Source organism: Berghia stephanieae, chromosome 3, assembly GCF_034508935.2.
Source record: "Berghia stephanieae isolate SIO BIC M18660-M18661 chromosome 3, UCSD_Bste_1.3, whole genome shotgun sequence".
Classification (NCBI taxonomy): Eukaryota; Metazoa; Mollusca; class Gastropoda; order Nudibranchia; family Aeolidiidae; genus Berghia; species Berghia stephanieae.
In genome coordinates, this window is record NC_088362.1 from 97,945,598 (window position 1) to 97,968,455 (window position 22,858).

At 35.7% G+C, this 22,858-nt stretch overlaps 1 protein-coding gene across 5 annotated transcripts in view; it reads right to left on the reverse strand.

Moving 5' to 3' along the window:
• Positions 1-2,511: 2,511 nt before the first annotated feature.
• LOC144968945 (neurofibromin-like) overlaps positions 2,512-22,858 on the reverse strand; it is a 98,431-nt gene continuing 78,084 nt past the window's right edge. For all 5 annotated transcript variants that reach the window (XM_078907831.1, XM_078907834.1, XM_078907832.1 and 2 more), the window contains 15 exons: positions 22,288-22,405; positions 20,176-20,316; positions 19,179-19,399; positions 18,587-18,645; positions 17,407-17,521; positions 16,896-16,976; positions 16,389-16,529; positions 13,732-13,858; positions 12,599-12,730; positions 11,820-12,019; positions 10,800-11,033; positions 9,343-9,603; positions 8,131-8,231; positions 6,677-6,819; positions 2,512-5,856 (listed from right to left, as the gene is read on the reverse strand). In XM_078907831.1, the coding sequence (XP_078763957.1) occupies positions 5,483-5,856; positions 6,677-6,819; positions 8,131-8,231; positions 9,343-9,603; positions 10,800-11,033; positions 11,820-12,019; positions 12,599-12,730; positions 13,732-13,858; positions 16,389-16,529; positions 16,896-16,976; positions 17,407-17,521; positions 18,587-18,645; positions 19,179-19,399; positions 20,176-20,316; positions 22,288-22,405 (2,448 nt within the window). In that variant the 3' untranslated portion in view covers positions 2,512-5,482. The remainder of the gene's footprint in view (positions 5,857-6,676; positions 6,820-8,130; positions 8,232-9,342; positions 9,604-10,799; positions 11,034-11,819; positions 12,020-12,598; positions 12,731-13,731; positions 13,859-16,388; positions 16,530-16,895; positions 16,977-17,406; positions 17,522-18,586; positions 18,646-19,178; positions 19,400-20,175; positions 20,317-22,287; positions 22,406-22,858) is intronic.

The window sequence follows — 22,858 nt, forward strand, 5'->3', positions numbered from 1 at the left end:
CTTATACACATACACTTACATACACAAACACACACACATACTTATACACATACACTTACATACACAAACAGACACACATACTTATACACATACACTTACATACACAAACAGACACACATACTTATACACATACACTTACATACACAAACACACACACATACTTATACACATACACTTACATACACAAACAGACACACATACTTATACACATACACTTACATACACAAACAGACACACATACTTATACACATACACTTACATACACAAACACACACACATACTTATACACATACACTTACATACACAAACAGACACACATACTTATACACATACACTTACATACACAAACAGACACACATACTTATACACATACACTTACATACACAAACACACACACATACTTATACACATACACTTACATACACAAACAGACACACATACTTATACACATACACTTACATACACAAACACACACACATACTTATACACATACACTTACATACACAAACAGACACACATACTTATACACATACACTTACATACACAAACACACACACATACTTATACACATACACTTACATACACAAACAGACACACACACAAACACTAAAATTGACTGAGATCAATATGTGAACAACAATAAGTTTAGCAATCTTGAGTTTCATGTCTTGACTTTATATTCATGAAGAATACCTCCTTCCTTTACAACCGCCCAAAAAATAAATAAATTATGAATGAAACGTAAAGAAAAAAAAAAAGAGGATGTTTTGAAAAAAATCAAATTCACTGTCATATTACAACAATTACAATAGAAAACCTGAGCAAGTTTTAAAATGAAGTGTATTAAAAATGGAAGGGGAAAAAAAAGAAAAGAAAAACAAACAAACCCCAAACATATAAAATACCATCTTAGTTCACACATTTCGTTTCATACCACATGACATAAAATCGTAAAATTTCCCTAGATAAATCTGAAAACTATTTCACACAATGTACGGGTGTAAGTTGACAATCCAATATATTTCTTTGTTCAAATATTTGGGTAAAATCTAATTATTTTGACAATTTATTTAACACATCAGACAGGATCGCTTTGGTGAAAAATGCACATCATTACGTCCAAAATAAAACAAAAACAAAAACAGAATTCATAAATAACGTGAAAGACATTATGAGTCAACCATTCTGAATTAATTTCTAATCTCTTAAAATAACTCATCACAGATCAGATCATCAACTGTGTAAAATAAAATTTCAAAATAGACGTTCAAAAATTCTAAATCCTCTCTGGCTGTAGCTGTACTTTGACATAACACATTTTATATCATTTGAAACCAGAAAACGTTTTCTTGACGTCGTGATCAATCAAAATGACTTACACTCGAATTGTCAAAAATTCACAAGTCAAAGAGTTTTTTTTGAGGGTCGTTTTAACAGATTGATAGATGAAGTAAAAGTAAAAGTTTTCTGGCACAAAATTAGAAAAAGTGTTTTGTCAGTGTGCGACAGTGTGGTTTCTATAAAATTTAAAACACATTTAATGTATTGTATGTATGTATAGAATAATAAGACTATGTAGGCAATTATAAACAGCAATCTAATTTTCTTTACCTCAAAACAATAAACATTTTGACAACATCTATTTTTATACACAGTGTATAATAGCCATATTTTTTTCATACAACAAATAACATTTCATTCCTTTATTGAGCATTTCCCCATCCTACAATATCGGGAAATAGAGAAGGAAAATAAAATGACACCAATGCAATAGAGCTATTTTGTTCATTTGACAACAACTCTTTGTAATTGTCTCAATTGGTTCATCTTTCATTTTCCACTGTGGATCTAAACTTTGTAAACATTTTGACCAATAAAAAGCATGTATTTAAAATTTGACCAGAAAAACTTGTCCTTCAAATACCAATTGATATAAACGATCCTCATCTTGGCAGGTCCCAGGTTTGAGAGTTTTTGCCAAGATAAAGGTCATTTAACTCTTTCCTTACCGATCATTTTCAGTATTTTCCCAAAAATGGCAGGCTTGCATACCCTGCAGAAAAATAGATTTTTAAAAACTCAAACAAGCTCTCTACAAAACAACATTATGTTCTTATTAATCAAACAAAGATCATTGTGATGTACAAAATAAATCTGAATAAGAAAAATGTATATTGTGTCGTAACAAATGTGATGATTTTGCTGTAGGTGGTAAGGAAAGGATTAAATTGATCGATAATTGAAGGACGAATTTTCAGCCAATTTTTTAGACATGCCTCGACTTTCCAGAGTACGACAGTTAACTGGTAAAATAAAAAAGATCTTTTTTTACACTTCCCACTGATGCACACTTTTGGCAGGTAAAATTCAAATCAGTTTCCTTGGGAAAACAAAACTCACATATTATCATATTTATTAATACAATTGATATAAAAAGAATATTTATCTATATGAAAATCCCTCAGATATAATTCAATATATCAAAAAATCGTAATCACTAAATTCAAGCCATTTTTTTTTTGTAACAATAATAACAACAACAAAAACAACAGTAACAATATAATATATATAACACAAAAAAGCTAAGCCATCTTTATATAGATATCCAAGCAGCCTTGGTATTTGTGTTTGTTTTAAAAGAAAATAATAATAATAAATTAAATATCTTTCAAACTGAATCATTCAAATAGCATCAAATCCATCCTCTATTGATTGAAAGTCACACTCCATTAGGCCTGTGAAGCTGGAATTTATCCCTGCTTCTGTACCATTGAACAGTCAGTTACAATTGCGTGCTACCCTTTGGATAGGATGCTTAAAAATTGCAAAGTACTTTCCACTAGCTCTAAAATTTAAAGGCCTAACTACCCAATCACCGCTGAGTGGAGAGAGGAAATTGTATGTAAAATGCCTTTCCTAATGGTATACACTTGGAATGTCTAACCCCTGGCTTAAACCCTTGTCTTGATTGTGTTGTAAGTTCTGGACCCTAATTCTACATACTCTGATTTTTTGGATTCACTACATATCTATTCAAATCAACATAGTATTTCTGTTTTGTTTCTGTTTTAGCAAAGTTTAAAAGAGCTTGGAGTAAACATGGGTCATCTAAGTGCCAAGAAAAATAAGATGATAGGATAGATAAACGGGAGAACAGAAGTAGAAATGTACCTCTATAATATAGTCCAAAATATAAATCACCGTCTCTCTGTCTAAAATGAAAATATATTTGTAAGACTAACAATAGTTAATACATACAAAATATAAATTAATACATAGATAAATTGAGAGATGATTTACAAGAAGAAAAAAAAAATGTCATCTGTCATAAAACACGTATGACAACAGTTGCCATACTCCAACGATATCCTGTAATCTCCAATACAGAATTTTCTAACACCCTTAGTGTACAAAAGTACTCAGGCCATCTAGATTGTAGGTAAACCCCAAAGGTTAGTCCCACAACACACTACCATGGGTGCCAGCAGGAAGAAGTGCTGAACCCTGAAACTAAAATCTCGACACTTTGCCAAACCTGAAAATGTTCCTACTGAAAATGCGGCCTAAACTTTACTCTTATTTCATCACCGTTTTTATACCATTATTAAATGATTACACAGCAAACATATTGACACAATGAGGAAATTAATTTGATTTTAAAACCAACTTATAATTCATAGTGAAATAATCACAGTGCAGTTGTCTCTCTCTAGGGGAGCCAAAGAACAGAGAGAGAGACAGAGAGTACCAGAGGTACTCCCTCAACATTTTTTGAAAAATTTAGTGATGGACACCGGCTTGGGCCCATCACTCAGCCCCCACTGAAACCGGAGGTATTTGACTTCGAGATATTGCGGAAAACTGGCACCCATGCACACTACACAGTAGATGATCATTGTCATCTTGTTTCAATTCCAGCAAAAAAAGAAACAGAAATTAATATCAAATACTATTATATCTCAGTAAAGGACAGTTATAGAGTATATCATGTTGCTTCAGTGTAGGAACTCTGCACTTATAAGAAACTAATTTTGTGTTTATTACACGAGTGGCAAAGTTATGGACATTAAACAAATGATAGAACCTTGTAGCATTATTATAACCCGACAATCAACAAACCCTAACCGAATATGTTCAAATAATCCTTTCATTTCATTTGGAGCTAGAATTAAATAAAATATGTAAACAGAAAAAAAGTTAAATACCATTTTCTTTAAAGATTGATTGTCATTATAAATCTTCGAATAATATCACCATTCAATGAAGATGTTACAAATAAAACTTTGATCACATTCACAGTCAATTAGAACCACAATGAATAATAACAGCCCATCAACTATATCATGTTTTAGGTAAAAAAGCAATAACAATAAATAAAAAAAGTGTTGGAAACATTCCTTCTAGAAAAACACAAAAACCAGTCAATTGCTTCCTCTTGAAACACTCTTCCATACCTTTTTCAACGGTTTGTCCTTCAAATTTAGCAACATTTTTTTTTCATGATAAAAATTCAATGACATAATATGGAAAAGACAGTCACCAAACTATGGAAACAAAATAAAGTCCAGTGCTAAAACAATCAGAAGCTTTGACAGTGATAAAAGGATCAACACTTAATGAAAAAAATAAATCGTTATGCACTACAAAATTATCAGAGAAAAAAAAAAGACGAGAAAACGATTGTTGAGCCAGATAGGAAAAGAGAAGACAATTATGACGTCAACAAAATACATGTGAATAATCAATACATTTAAGTATAACCACAGACTGGCTAATTGATAATTAATTAAGAGGGAAATGAAGAAAAAGAGAGGGAAATTGCACCAAATCAAAGACCCTTGATTATTATGGCAACACAAATTCTTTCAATTTCATAAGGCTAAGAAGGATCTCTATCAGATATGAGTCATAATGATTATGACATACATTACAGGCAGTCAAACCATTTATGACATAAATTGCAGTCAGTCATGTCCACTATGACATAAATTGCAGTCAGTCATGTCCACTATGACATAAATTGCAGTCAGTCATGCCGTCTGTAACATAAATTACAGTCAGTCATACCCACTATGACATAAATTACAGTCAGTCATACCCACTATGACATAAATTACAGTCGGTCATAGCCACTATGACATAAATTGCAGTCAGTCATAGCCACTATGACATAAATTGCAGTCAGTCATAGCCACTATGACATAAATTGCACTGTCAACCATGGAATCCTGGACCCAAACGGTAAGAGCTCGACACATTATCGTGTCACCCACCCAGCAATACTCGTGACTTGTACAGCAAATCCATCAAATCACCATCTCACCTTGACTTTCACTATAATTTGGTATCAGAAATACGTTTATGGCACCTAACACCATCCCTTTTCACAAGGCAGCTTTCTTTCAGCGACGACGATGATTTCAATATTCCGATATTTCAACCTCAATAAAATAAATTATAAATAATCTTATTTCTTTTGCCCTCAATCGACATTGTTTATTTTTTTCTTCTCCTTCTGTTTAAAACTGCCTCCGCGTGGCTTGCTACCCGCAAGCGTTGCCGAGGAATGGCGAGTTCTGGCCCCGTTCACCCCCGACTTGTCCACAGAGTCCTTATCGGTGGGGGAATGCATGGAGGAAACGGACAAAGAAGACATGGATGAGGAGAGGTTGAGGTTGGAGGAAATACCCAGGCTGGAGGGATAAGGGTTCAAGATGTCAAGGTCATCCCCGGGGAGACAGCTTTCAACCATCATGGCTTTCTCAAGGCAGTTAACAAACAGTTCTGCAGTGTCCGAGCTTCCTGTGGATTTGGAGAAAGTTCCTGCAAACCTCCACAGGCCACCGAATCCAATGGCTGTTTGTGAAAGAAAAAGGGAGAAATATTAGATAAAATAATCAATTTAACATTGAGAGGGAAACCTAAAATTATAAACAACAAATTCAATTAGCCAAAACTTTAAAAAATACTTTTATTTATCTAATAATAAATGTATCTATTCATACATCATTTATATATTATTTAATTGATTGACATATATATCAATTATTTTATATTTCTATCCCTTTATCAACCAAATTTATTTTAAAGTCATTTTTATCTGGATTTGTGGACCTCTTGTCCAAGATGAAATTGTTGTTATGTGTTATGGGGGCACAAGTATGTTGTGCAACTTTGTGGACAAGATGGAAGGAATCGGCATATGACATTCCAATTGTAAGAAGAGAGAGGGGGAGGAGGAGGAGGATGAGGAGGAGGAGGGGTAGGAGGAGGAGGGGTAGAAGGAGGCGGAAGAAGAAGAAGAAGAAGAAGAAGAAGAAGAAGAAGAAGAAGAAGAAGAAGAAGAAGAAGAAGAAGAAGAAGAAGAAGAAGAAGAAGAAGAAGACGACGATAATGTTGCATACACACACACACCCAGGGCCTTCTTTATAACTGACATAGTAAAGAGATCACTTGAAACAGAAGCTTGGAAATTACGGGTTTTAGATAAAATCAAAAGTCAATTTATAATAAATTATATTTAAGTGCGATTTCCTGTGTCAGTATGTAATAAAACTTTTGTTACAACATAAAACTACCCCCTGTTATTATTTTAAAAAGCTATAGTATTCATATTTTATTTAAATCCGGGGAGCCTTAAGTCCCCATCATCTATCTTTAGCACAAGTCATCTTACTTTGTAGATATGTAAGCTGTTGCTGCTGCCATACATCCTCGCAGGCTATCATGTTTTGTATAATCGACTGGACTGCATTGAGAATGGCTTGGTCGTGACACAGGGACAACACGTTGATGATCTTGGCATCCAACAGGCTGTGACTATTTGCAGGGGAGAAAAACAAAACAAAACAATACAATTTAAGGATAATGAAATGCATTACAAGGAAGCCATTACAGCTGCACAATATTAAATTATTAAGGAATATTTCACTCTCTTAAAAATGCATCGTGTGAAATACTTAACATAATCTGTCCTAAAAATTGATTAGACCTTGACTGAAACAAATATATTTATTTCTATTGGCATCAATTTGAGAGGTTAGGGAAGGAGCACGGGCAGGAAAGAGGTGATTATTGTCTTACAATATATTCTACACCCGTATGCTGCGGATGGCCCTCAATGTAAGCTGGAAAGAGCACATCAAATGAAGAGCTCTACAGTGACCTCCCCCCAGTGACCTCGAAGATACAAAAGAGAAGACTGAGACTTGCGGGGCACTGGAGACACAAGGAGGAGATTTCAAGCAGTCTTGTGCTATGGGAACCACCTGAGAGAACCAGAAGCAGAGGCAGGCAGAATAAAACATACATTGACTGTCTGCTAGATGACACAGGAATGGACAACACCCGGGAGCTGTGTACGCTTATGGAGGACAGGACAGAATGGCGAAGACTTGTGGCTCATGTTGGGTGCCCCAAGGGGCGGCCTAAGTAAGTAAGTAAGTAAGTAAGTAATATATTCATAGACCTTTTAAATTCTTTTCATCGGCACTATTTTTTAAACTCCTTTTCTTATTAAATACAAAATTAGATGAGAAAAGTCTTGTTTAAAAAATAATAATACCCAACTCAGTCGGGTCCATTTTCAAAATATCGAAAATAGAGGGTCTTTTTGGATCTTTAATTGTGCAGTGATTGATTTCATGTCGATTTCATGCTCCTTTCAGCTTCCATTTTGGTTTGGCTTCAACACAATTTAGGTAATTCAAGCACCCATTTCTAGCTTTGGCCAATTTGTATCAGCCTAGAGAAGCCATAGCTGCTCTATCGTGTTAATACTTTTGTAATAAATTTTATAAAAACCATAATGGGTTACATGTCTATTCTTTAAAAATGTTTATTTACAATTTCTATAGGAGTTCACATTCCTCCTGACAATTTTGGTTTACACGATTCACCATCATCTTTTTGAAAATAGAACAACACTTTGAATTTATTTTTAAATGCACAGAATAAAGTTTTGAAAATAAACGCTCGTCACAAAATAATTTCAGCTGTATTTTACTAATCCCTTTATTTACTCAATTTCTGTGTCTTATGATTGAGTACCGAGAAAACAACAGAAAACTCTAACAAAGGAAAGCTCTACAATAATAAATATGCGAGCTTCTGATTTCTGTGTTGACTTACATGACAGGGAATACTTTTGGAAAGACAACGGATGCTTCAGCTAAATACTCGTACAGGATGCGGGTCTCGTACTCATCGGTTGTGTTTCTGACTAGAGTGGCCTGAAGAAATAAATGATCATTCCTTTGGCAATGTATAAAGATGATATGTTACATGTAAATCAATCTTTAGAATAACGATGATAATAATAATAATAATAATAATAATAATAATAATAATAATAATAATAATAATAATAATAATAATAATCACCATCAAAATACAATCTTTTCTCATATAACACAACAACCACTAAAGGTGCTGGAATCGCTTTACAAGGGGTCCGAAGCCAACATCAACACTTGACCAGAAAGGACTGTAATAAAATATTTTTCTGACAAAGTAACTCTTGTTACTGACCACATCCGTCTTTTACACCCAAGCATGGTGACAGAATGTGAATAAAGAGCCTTTTCCAAGGACTCAACTTTGCATCGCTCACAGTCACAGCAGAGAGTGCTATACAAGACCACAAAGCCATATGTAAAAATTCTTAAAATTAAATCTTTTCAGAAATTCATTATCTTAACCCTCTCCTTACCAGCCATTTTCAGAATTTTCCCCAAAACTTCACACCCACCCAACACAAAAACAGACATTTCTAACTCAAACAGAAAAGCAAGAAGCTCATTCTATACATAATATTGTTCGACAATATGGGCTCTTTTACAGAATGTCAAGTTTTTGGAGCTATAGCAAAAAGAAATGAAATCTGAATGAGAAAAGTGACGGTTGGTTGCATCGTAACAAATGTGACGATTTTCCAATCGGTGATAAGGAGAGGGTTAAACACGATTTGTGCTCACATCAATATTCTGCTACAACCTGACAAGGAGAAAAAAAAAAAATTGAGCTTTTATATAGCGCAACATCCACTAAACGTGCTCAAAGCGCTTTACAAGGGGTCCCTGGCCAACAGCAACACGTAATATTTAGAACGGGACATGACGCCTGTTAGGCGATATTACAAATTTTTGTTTGGACAAAGACAACGCTGTTAACGGCCAGGTACTCGTTTTACACCTGAGTACGGTGAGAGAATGTGAGTAAAGAGCCTTCTCCAAGGACTCAACTATGCGCCGAATGCGAGGCTCGAACCCACAACCTTCCGATCCGAAAGCGAGTGTCATACCACTAGACCACATAGCCGCACAAAAACAAAATACTACTTACAAGTACGGTAAGCACCAAAGTTTGGGTGGGATAATCTGTCAAGACTTCCGGGTCTAAAAGCACATTGTTTTCATTGGATACGGAACTACGGGTGGAACGGGGCGGGGGCAGGCCTGTCTTGGAATGGTCCATCATTTTCTTGGTGGATGGGACTGGCATGGAATTGCTGCGGGTCTCGGATAGTGGAGGGGTGCGGATGGCACTGATTGGCTCAATGTCCAGGCTGTGACGCTTTGATGTTGTCGTCATTGACAGTTGGGGCTGGGAATGGGGAAAGAGCATGAATAAATATCTTTTATACGAGGTTCATCAAACTGTTTGGCTACAATCCATTACCAAGACCTGAAGTCTCAATTGTTGACAGCAACGGTTCTTACCTGATCCCATGTCATCCGTGGAGCAGTATCCATATTGAAAACAAAAAGTTATAAAACGATATTTTCTTGTTTCGGTGTATGAAGAGTGCCACTCTTCCGGCAAGGCATTACTCAGAATTAAAAATTCGTAATGTTCCATACAATTTCGTATTTTTGTAATTGGCCACGAAATTTGTCGAAAATTCGTAAAATTACTAAAAATTTCGTAAGAGTTGGCATGTATGATGGAGCATCGATCGAGAGTGCAACACTATTTGGTTATTTCAACAACACTTACGTGGTTAAAAATACATATCAATTAACAAATATCAATAAATTTTGAAGAATGATATTTAAGGGGGAAAAAATCATCTTTTAGTAAGCTCCTTCCAAGCAAGACCTGAAGAGAAGCAGGGCCAAGATAAAAACCAAATTATCTCATTCTAGAACAAGGACACAAAGCTGCATGGAAAAAACAACTGATTTCGGGATAGAGAAGGGATAGCAAAGCTATGGATTTTTAAAAAATCCACCCACCAAGGGGCAGCCTCAGGGAAATTCCTTCCACCACTCAGAAAAGAGAATCCCAGTGGCAATACATCTACCAAGTTTAGATACTCATAAATATGTGCATGGAATCTCGCCTTAAGATTATTTAAAATATACAATCACTTAGGGTGGAAAACTTTGACTGACTCACTCTTGAAAAAGGACTCGAATCAGGAATGAAAGAAAAAAATAAAAGCCATCTCATTCTCTTCCTTGTTTGTGAAAACTAAAAAACTCAATCAGACAAAGTATTAAAGATACATAGAAAAAGACAACAGAAATGAGAAAATAACAAAAGGAGGTTTTAGGAATCATCATCATCAAGTGCCAGGCCTGTTGCAGACATCGGCGATCATGTCCCTCCAACCATATCTTTCCTAGGATCTTCTCAATAGCTCGATTCCTGTTCCTCCTCCACCAATCCATCCGTTCAGATTGTCAATGTAATCTATCCTCTGTCTCCCTCTTCTTTTTTTTTTAGGAATATATGAATTAATAATGATAAAAATGAGCACATGAGCTGCAGCTCATTTAATTTGTTAATAAGCTCACCTGACTAGTGGCAGGTTGGATTCCTCTTTGAATCCTTTGAGGACTGAGTCCCCCACCGCCTCCACCACCACCACCACAAGTGCCAGGGCCACCTATGCCAGCACCACTACCGACAGCTGCACCGTTGGGCTCTCCTCCTGACACCTGTTGCTGTTGTTGCTGCTGCTGCTGATGTTGACGAGCTGCTGCTAAAGCATTCTGATCAAGAACGTCAAAACTCTTCTGCCGTTGGGTCTGATAGAAAAGACAACAATAGAAAGGTCTTTGAATTTAAAAAAAAAAAATATATATATATATAACACAATATCCACTAGATGTTTTCAATGTGCTTTCCATGGGGTCTAAAGCCAATAGCAACACTGAGCATGTAGGACATGACATGACACTTGTAAGGTTCTATTAGAATTTTTTTTTCTCCACAAAGACAACTCTGTTACTGGCTTGGTACTCATTTTACACCAGAGTATGATGAGAAAATGTTAGCAAAAAGCCTTTTCCATGGACACAACTTGGTACAGCCTATAATGAGGCTCTAACCTAGGACTTACAAGTAAATAGCTTGAGTTTCATACCACTAGAGCACAAAACCAAAGAATTTAAAATGATGTTATTTGATCTGAATTAAGCAGTAAGATTTTATTATATTTATTATTATTATTATCATTATTATTATTATTATTATTATTATATTTATATTAAATTAAATTGAGCTTTTATATAGCGCAATATCCACTTAACGTATTCAAAGCGCTTTACAAGGGTCCCTGGTCAACAGCAACATTTAACATGTAGGACAAGACCTGTTAGGCGATATTACAATTTTTCGGACAATGACAATGCTATTAACGGCCAGGTACTCATTTTACACCTGAGTACGGTGAGAGAATGTGAGTAAAGAGTCTTTTCCAAGGACTCAACTATGCGTCGAGCAAGGCTCGAACCCAGGACCTTCCGATCCGAAAGCGAGTATCATACCACTAGACCACATAGCCGCATATTTCCATTATGAAGACATTTTACCTGAGGAGGAATAGAGTGTGTGATGGGAGTGGAAACTCCTGACGTGGAGGCCGATGTTGGTAGGGAAGGGGAGGGGGACTGGCCCTGACTAGCTAGATCTGAACTGACACTCTCACTAGAAGGGGAATCACGGAGGTAGTTGGGGGTCCTGTGCTTCAAGTGACATCTACTACGGACTTCCTCAGATACTGACACAAGGGCTGAAATTAAAATTGGAAATTAAAATATTTAATGAGTTAAGCTGTGGGGGAAAATATCATAACAATCTACATCTGAATGTCACTGAAAGTAGACTCACTTCTGAGCAATGGAATTCAATATTCCTGAATAAAGAAAGTGATAAAATAATAATATGCATGATAAATAACCTCTATATTGAGAAAGAAACGTTTTAAGTACAAAGAAATGAAAGTAAATTTGTATTTTCCGAAATGATAAATTACATGAAAGATTTAATGAAATGTGAAATAAAGAGGAAACAGCCAACAGAAAATTCTTCTTCAGCAGACAAACTATCTTCCATTATTTATCACCATGGAGAAAGCACATAGCTTTATTGAGGATGCACCATTTCAGTGGGTTGCTGCTGATGATGATGATGATGATGATGATGATGATGATGATGATGATGATGATGATGATGATGATGATGATGATGATGATGGTGATAATGATGATGATAATGATGATGATGATGATGATGATGATGATGATGATGATGATGGTGGTGATGACGACAAAGAAAACAATGAAAATAGCGTAGCATAACCCAAACCTACCTGCTAAGTATGGAACAGTCTGTGCTGTGACTTCAAACTTGTCCCTGTTGGTGGGTTTGACTGTGATACTCAACAGCTGATGAAGGACTCGGCAAGTTCTAGACACAGTGGTTGGAGCTGGATGCCGGAAACCTAAAACGGCCACAATAAAAACGGGATTTACATAAAAGATTAAAAAGAAATTTCATGACTAGATTGATCTAATTCTTTCTTTGTGTTTAACAATGGAGTGAACAAGCTAAATAAAGTTAAATAACCTAAGAATGGCCAAATGTGATTTTAAAATCAACGCAGATTTAATGCGCACCGCAGAGGATCGTGATTCGTGGAGACGGCTGACCAGCAACGTGCTCAAGAGCACAAGCCACGATGGATGATGATGAACTAGGAGGCCAAGTGAGTAAGACATCAAAGAAAACACATGGTGAAGACATGAAATTGGTGTAATTTTATAGAACCGGGGTCATCCGAAAAGAAAGCAGAATTTTGCCATAGAAATAAATAAGGACACTACAGTTTCTTGTACGACAAAAAAAACTTCAATGGATGTTTGCAAACAGCATTATCACATTAAACTTATGTATAATACATAATAATGACCAGATTTCAGATGTTTTGTTGTTTTTTTTATTTAATTTTTTTAAAAATTGGTATTTGATTATTTTTTTAAAATGCATTCAGGCATTCAATCTCATCCTTTAATAAATACTTAGGAACAAGATTTCAAAATACAAAGGCTAGAAAATGACAAATTTTCTATTCCAAACAATACCATGACAATACTCTTCAACAGTCGTAACGTCACTTCCTTCCTAATGACGCATGGTAACTTAGTAACACTGGCTCTAAACTATCGGAGCAATGGCGGACGCCCTTATGAAATATTTCTCCGGCGGGCATAAAGGGTATCCAGAGGAAAAAAAACATATAAATTTGATCATGTTTTGACTTTTACACATTCTGATCACAAGGCATATGAAAAGTTCTAGCCAGCATGAAAAATAAAAAGTAATGATTTTCTTTGTTTAGAACCAAGATGACCGCCGTTGCCGGGCTGCGTGACATCAGACTACTGAATTGTATTCCATTGAGAAAAATCCTTTATAAGGAAATAGATATGAATGAAATGTTACCTTTGAGCAAATGTCCTACAAGAGCAAAGTTGAAATTGGCATGAAAGCTGAGTCCCATGTCGTGATCAAGCTGTTTGAAATGCCATTGTAGAGGCTCCCTTGCTGTCATCATCACTTTCTCCAGGCTCTGAAAATCATATAATAATAATAATAATAATAATAATAATAATAATAATAATAATAATAATAATAATAATAATAATAATAATAATAATAATAATAATAATAATAATAATAATAAAGTGTTCTTATATAGCACTAAACGTCGAAGCCTCGAAGCGCTTTACAATATACTTATCAAACCATAAACACACTCGTACCGAGCCAAACAGACAGACACACAACAGTTGCACACACTAACTATGCAAGTTTTACAAAATGAAATTGACATTCAACAAAATGGAATCAAAAAATAAAACGTATAATTTACTCATCAATAAGAAAATGCCTAGGATAAAAATTTCGGGAAAAGATGAGTATATATCAGACAAGAGACAGTGAAAAATAAGCTGCTTGACGCTGCGCTGTGGCTGTAAAAATGTATTGAAAAGAATGAATATAATCACTTCAAAAAAGAACAAAGTACTAAATTGGAACGTTTCTGGCTTAAATCTCATCTTAAGCCAACAACAAAATCAATTAATACAATAATACTTCATGTGAGACTCGTATAGAATGAAACTATTCTACGAGGGCTCTTTCATAATTAACCGAAAAATGCCTGTAAAATCCGCGTTTTTTATGCTATCAACAAAATTCTTGCACGTGTTCATACCTTGACTTGTCCTTCATTTCTCTACGTAACAGCCAAGTCTGTCGACACACTTCTGCCAACGCCGCACCATGGAATTGATACCCTCTCGGAAGAAATTTCCGTCAAGGTTTTGTTGCCATTTCCGCACATGGTCAACAAGCTCTTCATCGACATCAAAGCGCTTTCCTGCCAGCTCACGTTTCAGTGGCCCAAAGAGGTGATAATCAGATGGTGCGAGGTCTGGACTGTGTGGTGGGTGTGGCAAAATCTCCCATCCATATTTCTCTAGCCAACCTTGCGTCACTCGTGCTGTGTGGGGTGTAGCCTTGTCGTGTTGCAAAATGACCCCGTTGGTCAACTGCCCTGGGCGCTTTCTGCGAATGCCTCCCTAAGCTTGTCAAGAGTTTGGCAGTACCTTGCAGCATTGACTGTTTCTCCAGGTTGTAAGGTTTCGAACAGAATAACACCACGACTGTCCCAGAAAACAGTTCCCATTATTTTCTTTGCTGACCGCATGACTTTGAATTTCTTCGCGACAGGTGAGGATGGATGTTTCCATGTCATCGAATCTTGCTTTGTTTCTGGGGTGCAATGGTGCAACCAAGTCTCATCACCGGTGACTATGCTGTCAAGAAAAGTCACATCGTACCCTAGAAAGTCTCCGCCGGCTTGGCAGTATGCCCGTGAACCCTGCGTGAGCTCTTGCTTCTTCTCAAAAGTTCCCTGCAGATGTCTAATCTTTGTTCTTTATGATTGTCTGTCAATTGCTTAGGAACCCATCTTGCGCTGACTTTTCTGTAGCCAAGTTCATCAAATACAATTCTATGGGCAGAAGTTTCCGAAATTGTCAAGACTGCTTGCGATTTCATGAAGTTTCAACCTCCTGTCTTGACGAATAAGCTCATCAACTCGCTTCACATTGTCTTCTGACGTCGCAGTTATCGAATGCCCTCTCCCTTCCCTGTCTGTCAAGTCGGAATGGCCGGCTTCAAACAAATTACACCAGTGATAGACTTGTGTACGGCTTATAACATGCTCACCATATACACTCTGAAGTTCTTTATGAATTTCGGTAGGATTCAGACTTTTGGCGTTCAAAAAACGTTATGACAGCTCTGATTTCCTCCTTTGACCAAGTTTCAAGGTGGGCCGCCATCTTTAAAATCGTCTAGAAATTCATTGTGCAAAATGATGCACTTCATAATTTCTGGGAATATCCGTAAGGAAATAAGGAATATCATGTCGTTTACAGAATTAAAAAATCTCCACTGGTTGCTGAGCAATGGGCATTTTTCGGTTATTTCTGAAAGAGCCCTCGTAGTTTTAATTGTTTTTGTTGATAGCTAAAACAAGGTTTTAAGCCTGAAATGTTCGGTATTCAGTGTTTTGTTCTTTTTTGAAGTTGTTAATATTCTTTTTTGTTCCATACTTTTTAAGAGATCGAATATTAACATTAATAAGACGAGATGTAAAGTTTGTTTCTTTTTTGTTTATTTTCTGTGAAAAGAACTCACAATGATGAATTTGAACTCAGATCACTGGCCGTTAGTCATTCTGTTATATCAATTATCAATAAAAGCCAAGAAATAAAGTCTGTGCCATGTCTTAACTTTTAGCCTAAATATAACAGTTTTACATTTACTGGTTCTGAATATGCTACCTAAAAATAAAATAGAAGCAGACAAAATTCACTTTCACTCTGGGCTTTTTGGGTTGTTTTTTTTTGAGAGGGGAGGGGGGTTAACAGGATCAATAACTTCAGCAAGCATCATTCATTAAAACAAAAAGGTGGTAGCTATTCTATTGGGTGCAATGAAAGGTTAACTTGATGGATTTATCTGGAAATTTAAAAAAAAGTCTAAATAAATTAAAAGAGAGCATCCAACTGGTAAACTGCACTCACTGTGTGTTCAAATATTCCTGTGCTGTCCAAAGTGTGTAAGTTCTGTTCCAGCAAACCCAGACCGGCAGCGTAGAGAGAGACTTCGTCCAGTTGTAATACTGATATAGCAACCCAGAAAAGGAATTTGTGGATAGGGGAATCCTGGGGATAACATAAACAAAAATATTGAATTGAAAATCTAAAAAATTCAAAAATAGTAAACCACCTCTATACTTTTAAGTTTTTAAATTTCGTTGTTCTCATGAGAGAGAGAGAGAGAGAGAGAGAGAGAGAGAGAGAGAGAGAGAGAGAGAGAGAGGAGGGAGAGGGAGAGAGAGAGAGAGAGAGAGAGAGAGAGAGAGAGAGAGAGAGAGAGAGAGAGAGAGAGAGAGAGAGCATCCTACAAAAATATTTTGTTAGAGAAAGATTGTGTGATTTTCAAGTCTAATTTATTTCACATTTTGAATTATAAACCCCTCAATTAAAAAAATTTCTATGCCTTACTCTCATCATAATAAGATTACTTACTGGTTTGAGCAAAGGCTGTAGCCGTGTCAGACACATGACGACTGCCTCAATAAGGGTCAGATCCATGTAAGATTCTAAGGCCTGAAACAAATCAAAACAAGTCTTTAAACTCTATGATCCACTGAAAAAAATATAATCGTGATGGGTTGTTAAATGGTTCAAATAAAATGAAAAAATATGTCCCCCCAAAAAATTTGAATTTAATAAAGGATTCAGTGTTCTACAAGATTGTTTTGATTTTATACTTTCTAATTAAATATTAAAATGCAAATTGACATTGACATCATTATGTGATAAAGTTAAATAAGTAATTTAATTTTTTAAAATATAATGTACAAAACAAAAAAACAAAAATTAAATGTCCCATTTCAAAACTTCGTCATGACGAAAAAAAAAGCCAAAACTAAACAAACAGTTGATTGTGACATCTGTCTCCTGGTATAAACCACACGATTTACAAACTTTGCATACAAATATATAGAACAATGTCATTGATTCTTGATTTCCTGACCTTCATCATGATCTTGAGCAGCTGTTTGATCTCGGAGTCGGTGACAGTTTTACTGATACAACCAAACACGATGATGGCTCGAGGTTGGAGTGCTGGGTTGTACTGGAATGCAAACCTAGGGGAAGGAAATAAAGAATCAAATAAGTTCTTCTTTCCAGATACACTCACTTTCCCTATTATTAAATGACCTCTCTGCTGTAGTTAATACGAGTCCTAAGAATAAAATTTTCAGATTTAATTTAACAGCTTTCAAAATATTTTTTAAATAAGATAAACAAGTTATATTTTAAAAAATATTTTAGTAAAGAAAAAAGACGTAAATGCAATATCCACTAAATGTCTCAGAGAGCCTTTCAAAGGGGATGCCAATAGCTACAACTGCACATGTAGGACGAAATACACCATTATGATTTTTGTTTTCTTTGATAAAGACAATATTGATACAAGCCAGGTACTCATTTTACACTTGGGATTGGTGAAAGAATGTAAGTTAAGAGCATTTTCGAAGGCTTCAACTTTGCAGCACCACTGTGGGACTCAAACTCGGGACCTAGAGGTCACAAGCAGTCATATCACAAAATAAAGATCACATCAAAATAAATATAAAAGTTTTAGAAATAATATCCTCCCTTATACATGAACATATCAATTTTAAATACAAAAGCCAGCTGAAATTTCGCTGTTTCTCCGAGAACCTTGTACACTTCCTAAGGCCTTAAAAATATTTTAGCACTTGCCCGAGGATTCAAAGCTTTGGTCTATTTTGACCTCAAATCTGCCTCAAATCCTAGGTGAGTGACTTAGCTAGACTATTAATATGTCCAGTTCAAACATAACAAAGATGGTCAAGAGAAAAGAAAATAACAACCGATTCCCTGTGATTTTTATTCATTACAAGATTGAACTCTTTCAGTCATTAAGAAGTTCATGACAAAAATAGTCAGTTCTTCTTTTTCATTGTCCATAAAGGAAGTCATGAAACAGAAAAATACTGTTTGTAGAGTTAAATTCAGACACCTCCTTCCACTATGTAGCATGCCCAGTTTTAAGAGACGTGAATTAAATATGTTCACAAATGAACGAGAGCAGACTGTAAAAGCCTACATAAATCTGGACTTATATCATATCATATCGTATCAAGTAAATGGAGACAAAAATGCATGCTGGGACTGAGACCTACCGCCTAGCCAGATCCGTCCATTGCTGCAACCACTCATTTGGATTGTCTTTCATACACGCCTGGAAGGAAACACGGGGGAAAAATACACCCAGTTGTGAAAATAAAATAAATATGACAATAAAAACAATTTGCATGTCAGTGATGGCAAGGCTTTAAGAATTTTTTTATATAGAGCATTTATATAGCACAATATCCACTAAATGTCCTCAAAGCGCTTTACAAGGGGTCCCTGGCCAACAGCAACACTTAACATGTAGGACAGAACATGATAACTGTTAGGTGATATTACAATTTTTTTTTTCGCTGTTAACAGCCAGGTACTCAATTTACACCTGAGTACGGTGAGAGAATGTGAGTAAAGAGCCTTTTCCAAGGTCTCAACTATGCGCCGAGAGCGAGGCTCGAACCCAGGACCTTCCAATCTGAAAGCGAGTGTCATACCACTAGACCACATAGCTGCGATTTAAGGAATTCCTCGATGAATGATAATCTCTACCAAACCAAGATCATAAACTAAAATAAAAATTCCCTTTATTATCTCTTGGGGACGACATATCATAATGAAATAAGGAAGTCAGTCCATTTGTCTTACCTCCATTATCTCTAGGAGAGCATCTGCAATCGCCTCCAAAGAAATGAGAGGCATCTTCTCATTTTCTGGAGGAGAGCTAGTGAATGATCTGTCTCCTGGCCTGAAGGTGGTGCGGAAAGCACTCACGGCTGCTGACTTGACAGTGCTGATGCCAAACAACTGGTAGAATTTGGGCAGGGAGAACTCGGCAAGGCTCAATTTGAGGACCTGGAGGGTGCTCTCTGTTTTGTGAAGAAAATAGAGTCATGTAAATGTTGTTGCTAGAAGCTCGAAGAAATAAATAATGTGAAATTGAATGTAAGCTTGAATTTACTATACGAAAACAGAAAAAATGGGCATTTCGAGTTTCCCCTTTATCAACAAAACAGGATGAATGAAACATTACAGTTAACATTGTTTTTGTTTATTCATCTTAACAATGCCACTACCACATTATCTCATTCGTCTGTAGTGTTTCATTCATCCTGTTTTGTTGATAAGGGGGAAACCTGAAACGTCCATTTTATGTGTTCATATATTAAATTGAAGCTTACATTCTATTTCACATTGTTATTTATTTGAAGAACATCAAATGGCCATGAAATGACTACTCCTTATGGGGTAGTGGTCATAGAAAATTTTTAAAATTAAATACAGATCAGTCATGCTTTAATCCTTTAGATATTTATATCTAAAAATCTTTGGTTTCAAGTCCTGAGAGAGAGAGAGAGAGAGAGAGAGAGAGAGAGAGAGAGAGAGAGAGAGAGAGAGAAAGAGAGAGATAGAGAGAGAGAGAGGGAGAGAGAGAGAGAGAGAGAGAGAGAGAGAGAGAGAGAGAGAGAAAGAGAGAAAGAGAGAGAGAGATGGGGTGGGGATAGGAGGTGAAGTACACAAAGTTATTTCTAACAAAACTTAGGATTTTCATAATATGTTAACCTACATTGAAACAATTCAGTCAAGAATAAAATTGAGAAGATAATAAAATTGAGAAAATAATTGTTTAAAAACAAGGCATTACCTGAGAAGTGTAGTTGGGAGCAGGTACATAGGGAGTGTATGATGTTGATGACAAGACCATGTGTGGAGGCCCTCAGGGACAAGGGACCCGTCGACACGAGGAGTGTCACAATATGGAACAGGAATGGCAGATGACTGGCAACTAGAGTAGGAAAGAAGCGTTCAGAAGAATTCATTCATATATTATGCATAAATTTAAATGAGCTTTTATATAGCGCAATATCCACTAAACGTGCTCAAAGCGCTTTACAAGGGGTCCCTGGCCAACAGCAACACTTAACACGTAGGACGAGACATGACGCCTGTTAGGCGATATTACAATTTTTCGGACAGAGACAATGCTGTTAACGGCCAGGTACTAATTTTACACCTGAGTACGGTAAGAGAATGTGAGTAAAGAGTCTTTTCCAAGGACTCAACTATGCGCCGAGCGAGGCTCGAACCCAGGACCTTCCGATCCGAAAGCGAGTGTCATACCACTAGACCACATAGCCGCGTTGAGGATACATTATTCCTTTCAATCTCTATTGAATAAAATTGGGGTTTTTTTAAAAAGAGGAATTATTTATCATTACCATGTCGCCAGACTTTATGGGCACCCTGTAAAATACAGTCTAGTCAGATGAGGTATCAAATTGTTATTATTCCTCATTCTAATGTTTACCGTCATCTAATCTTTTCCCCCATTACATTCTCCTTTTTGAACAACTTATGTACTGGTTTCAAGCTTCTGAGCAATATTGAGAACTTAAATGATGCACTACACAGACAGTCAGAAAGGTATCAACATGTTTTCTTATTTGGGTGAAATATCAACAGCAATGCTCAGTCTGACTGACACAGCCAGTTTATTTGAAGAAAAGTAAGAAATAGTTTCAGTAATTTGTTCAGAAACCTGTTATGTAATTAGCATAAGTCTGGCAAAAAGCTTTATGGGGTCAAGACAGCTCATAAGCAAGGGGACAATCGAGATTATTTTTCTGACCCCTCTGTACACCAACAGTAACCGGGTAGCTGGGTCAGTTAGACTTGGTTGAAAGTATGATTAACCTTTCCAGCCAAATATTTGAAGAAGTGTTACAGACCAAATATCCTTTGGTCACGGTCAGTAAAGACATGAAATGGAGCTCGGTTCATAAGATGGACAGCAAAACAAGACTGGCAACAAATCAACAAATGCAGCTATGTGGTCTAGTGGTATGACACTCGCTTTCGGATCGGAAGGTCCTGGGTTCGAGGCTCGCGCTCGGCGCATAGTTGAGTCCTTGGAAAAGGCTCTTTACTCACATTCTCTCATCGCACTCAGGTGTAAAATGAGTACCTGGCCGTTAACAGCGTTGTCTTTGTCCGAAAAATTGTAATATCGCCTAACAGGCGTCATGTCCCGTCCTACATGTTAAATGTTGCTGTTTACCAGGGACCCCTTGTAAAGCGCTTTGAGCACATTTAGTGTATATTGCACTATATAAAGCTCAAATTAAAAAAATAAAAATTTAAAAAATCAGCTTAATTGTTTGCATACAAATCTCTTGTGTGACCTGCCTTAGAGGTGGTTAGCAAAGTATGGAACAACTTTATCATTGAAGGAATGAAGTTACTGGAAAAGTTTCAAAGATAGAGTAGTCCATTGTATAACAAATACAAAGCAGACATGACACAAAAAATTTATTTCACGGGATTCAACCTTCTATAGACTGAAAAAAACAAAACAAGCCCCTCGGATCCGCAGAAATCCGCGATTTTTGTGTCCGAGGAAGAATTTCCTCCTTTTAAAAAAAATGACATTTTCCTCAATCAAATTTTATGGCTTTGAGAGATTTGATGTGTGGTGGAACAATCTGGTGCAGTTTCCCCACTATCCAGAAGATAGCTAGAGTAGTTTATCATCTCAATGGCTCTAAAAGTGGGGGTTGGTGAAGTAAACATGTGGCGTAAATAAAACCATTCATAATTTTCCTCCTTTTCCCCTTTTTGTCACCATCAGCACTGATAAATCTTCAATCGCACAAAACCATAGATTGAATCAAACAGCATACACACTACACATTCACGATTTATGTGTTAATTTTAGAGCACAATGAGCTGGGTAAATGTGAGAGATTATGAGACTTACCATCGAGAGAGTTGTTGAATGACAACATGAGTAAGTATCTGGCAAGGATGGCGATGTCGTCCCACATTAGATGTTGTTCCAGAGTAAAAGTTGGGGAAGTGCATGTCTTGTCTATCAACTAAATATGAAAAAGAGTTACACAAATTATAAATTTAAAAAATAAAATAATAACAACAACATCAATAATAATAATAATAATAATAATAATAATAATAATAATAATAATAATAATAATAATAATAATAATAATAACAATAGTAGTAGTAATAAATAATAATAATAATAATAATAATAATAATAATAATAATAATAATAATAATAATAAATAATAATAATAATAATAATAATAATAAAATAATAATAATAATAATAATAATAATAATAATAATAATAATAATAATAATAATAATAATAATAATAATAATAATAATAATAATAACAATAGTAGTAGTAGTAGTAGTAGTAATAATAATAATAATAATAATAATAATAATAATAATAATAATAATAATAATAATAATAATAATAATAATAATAATAATAATAATAATAAATAATAACAATAGTATAG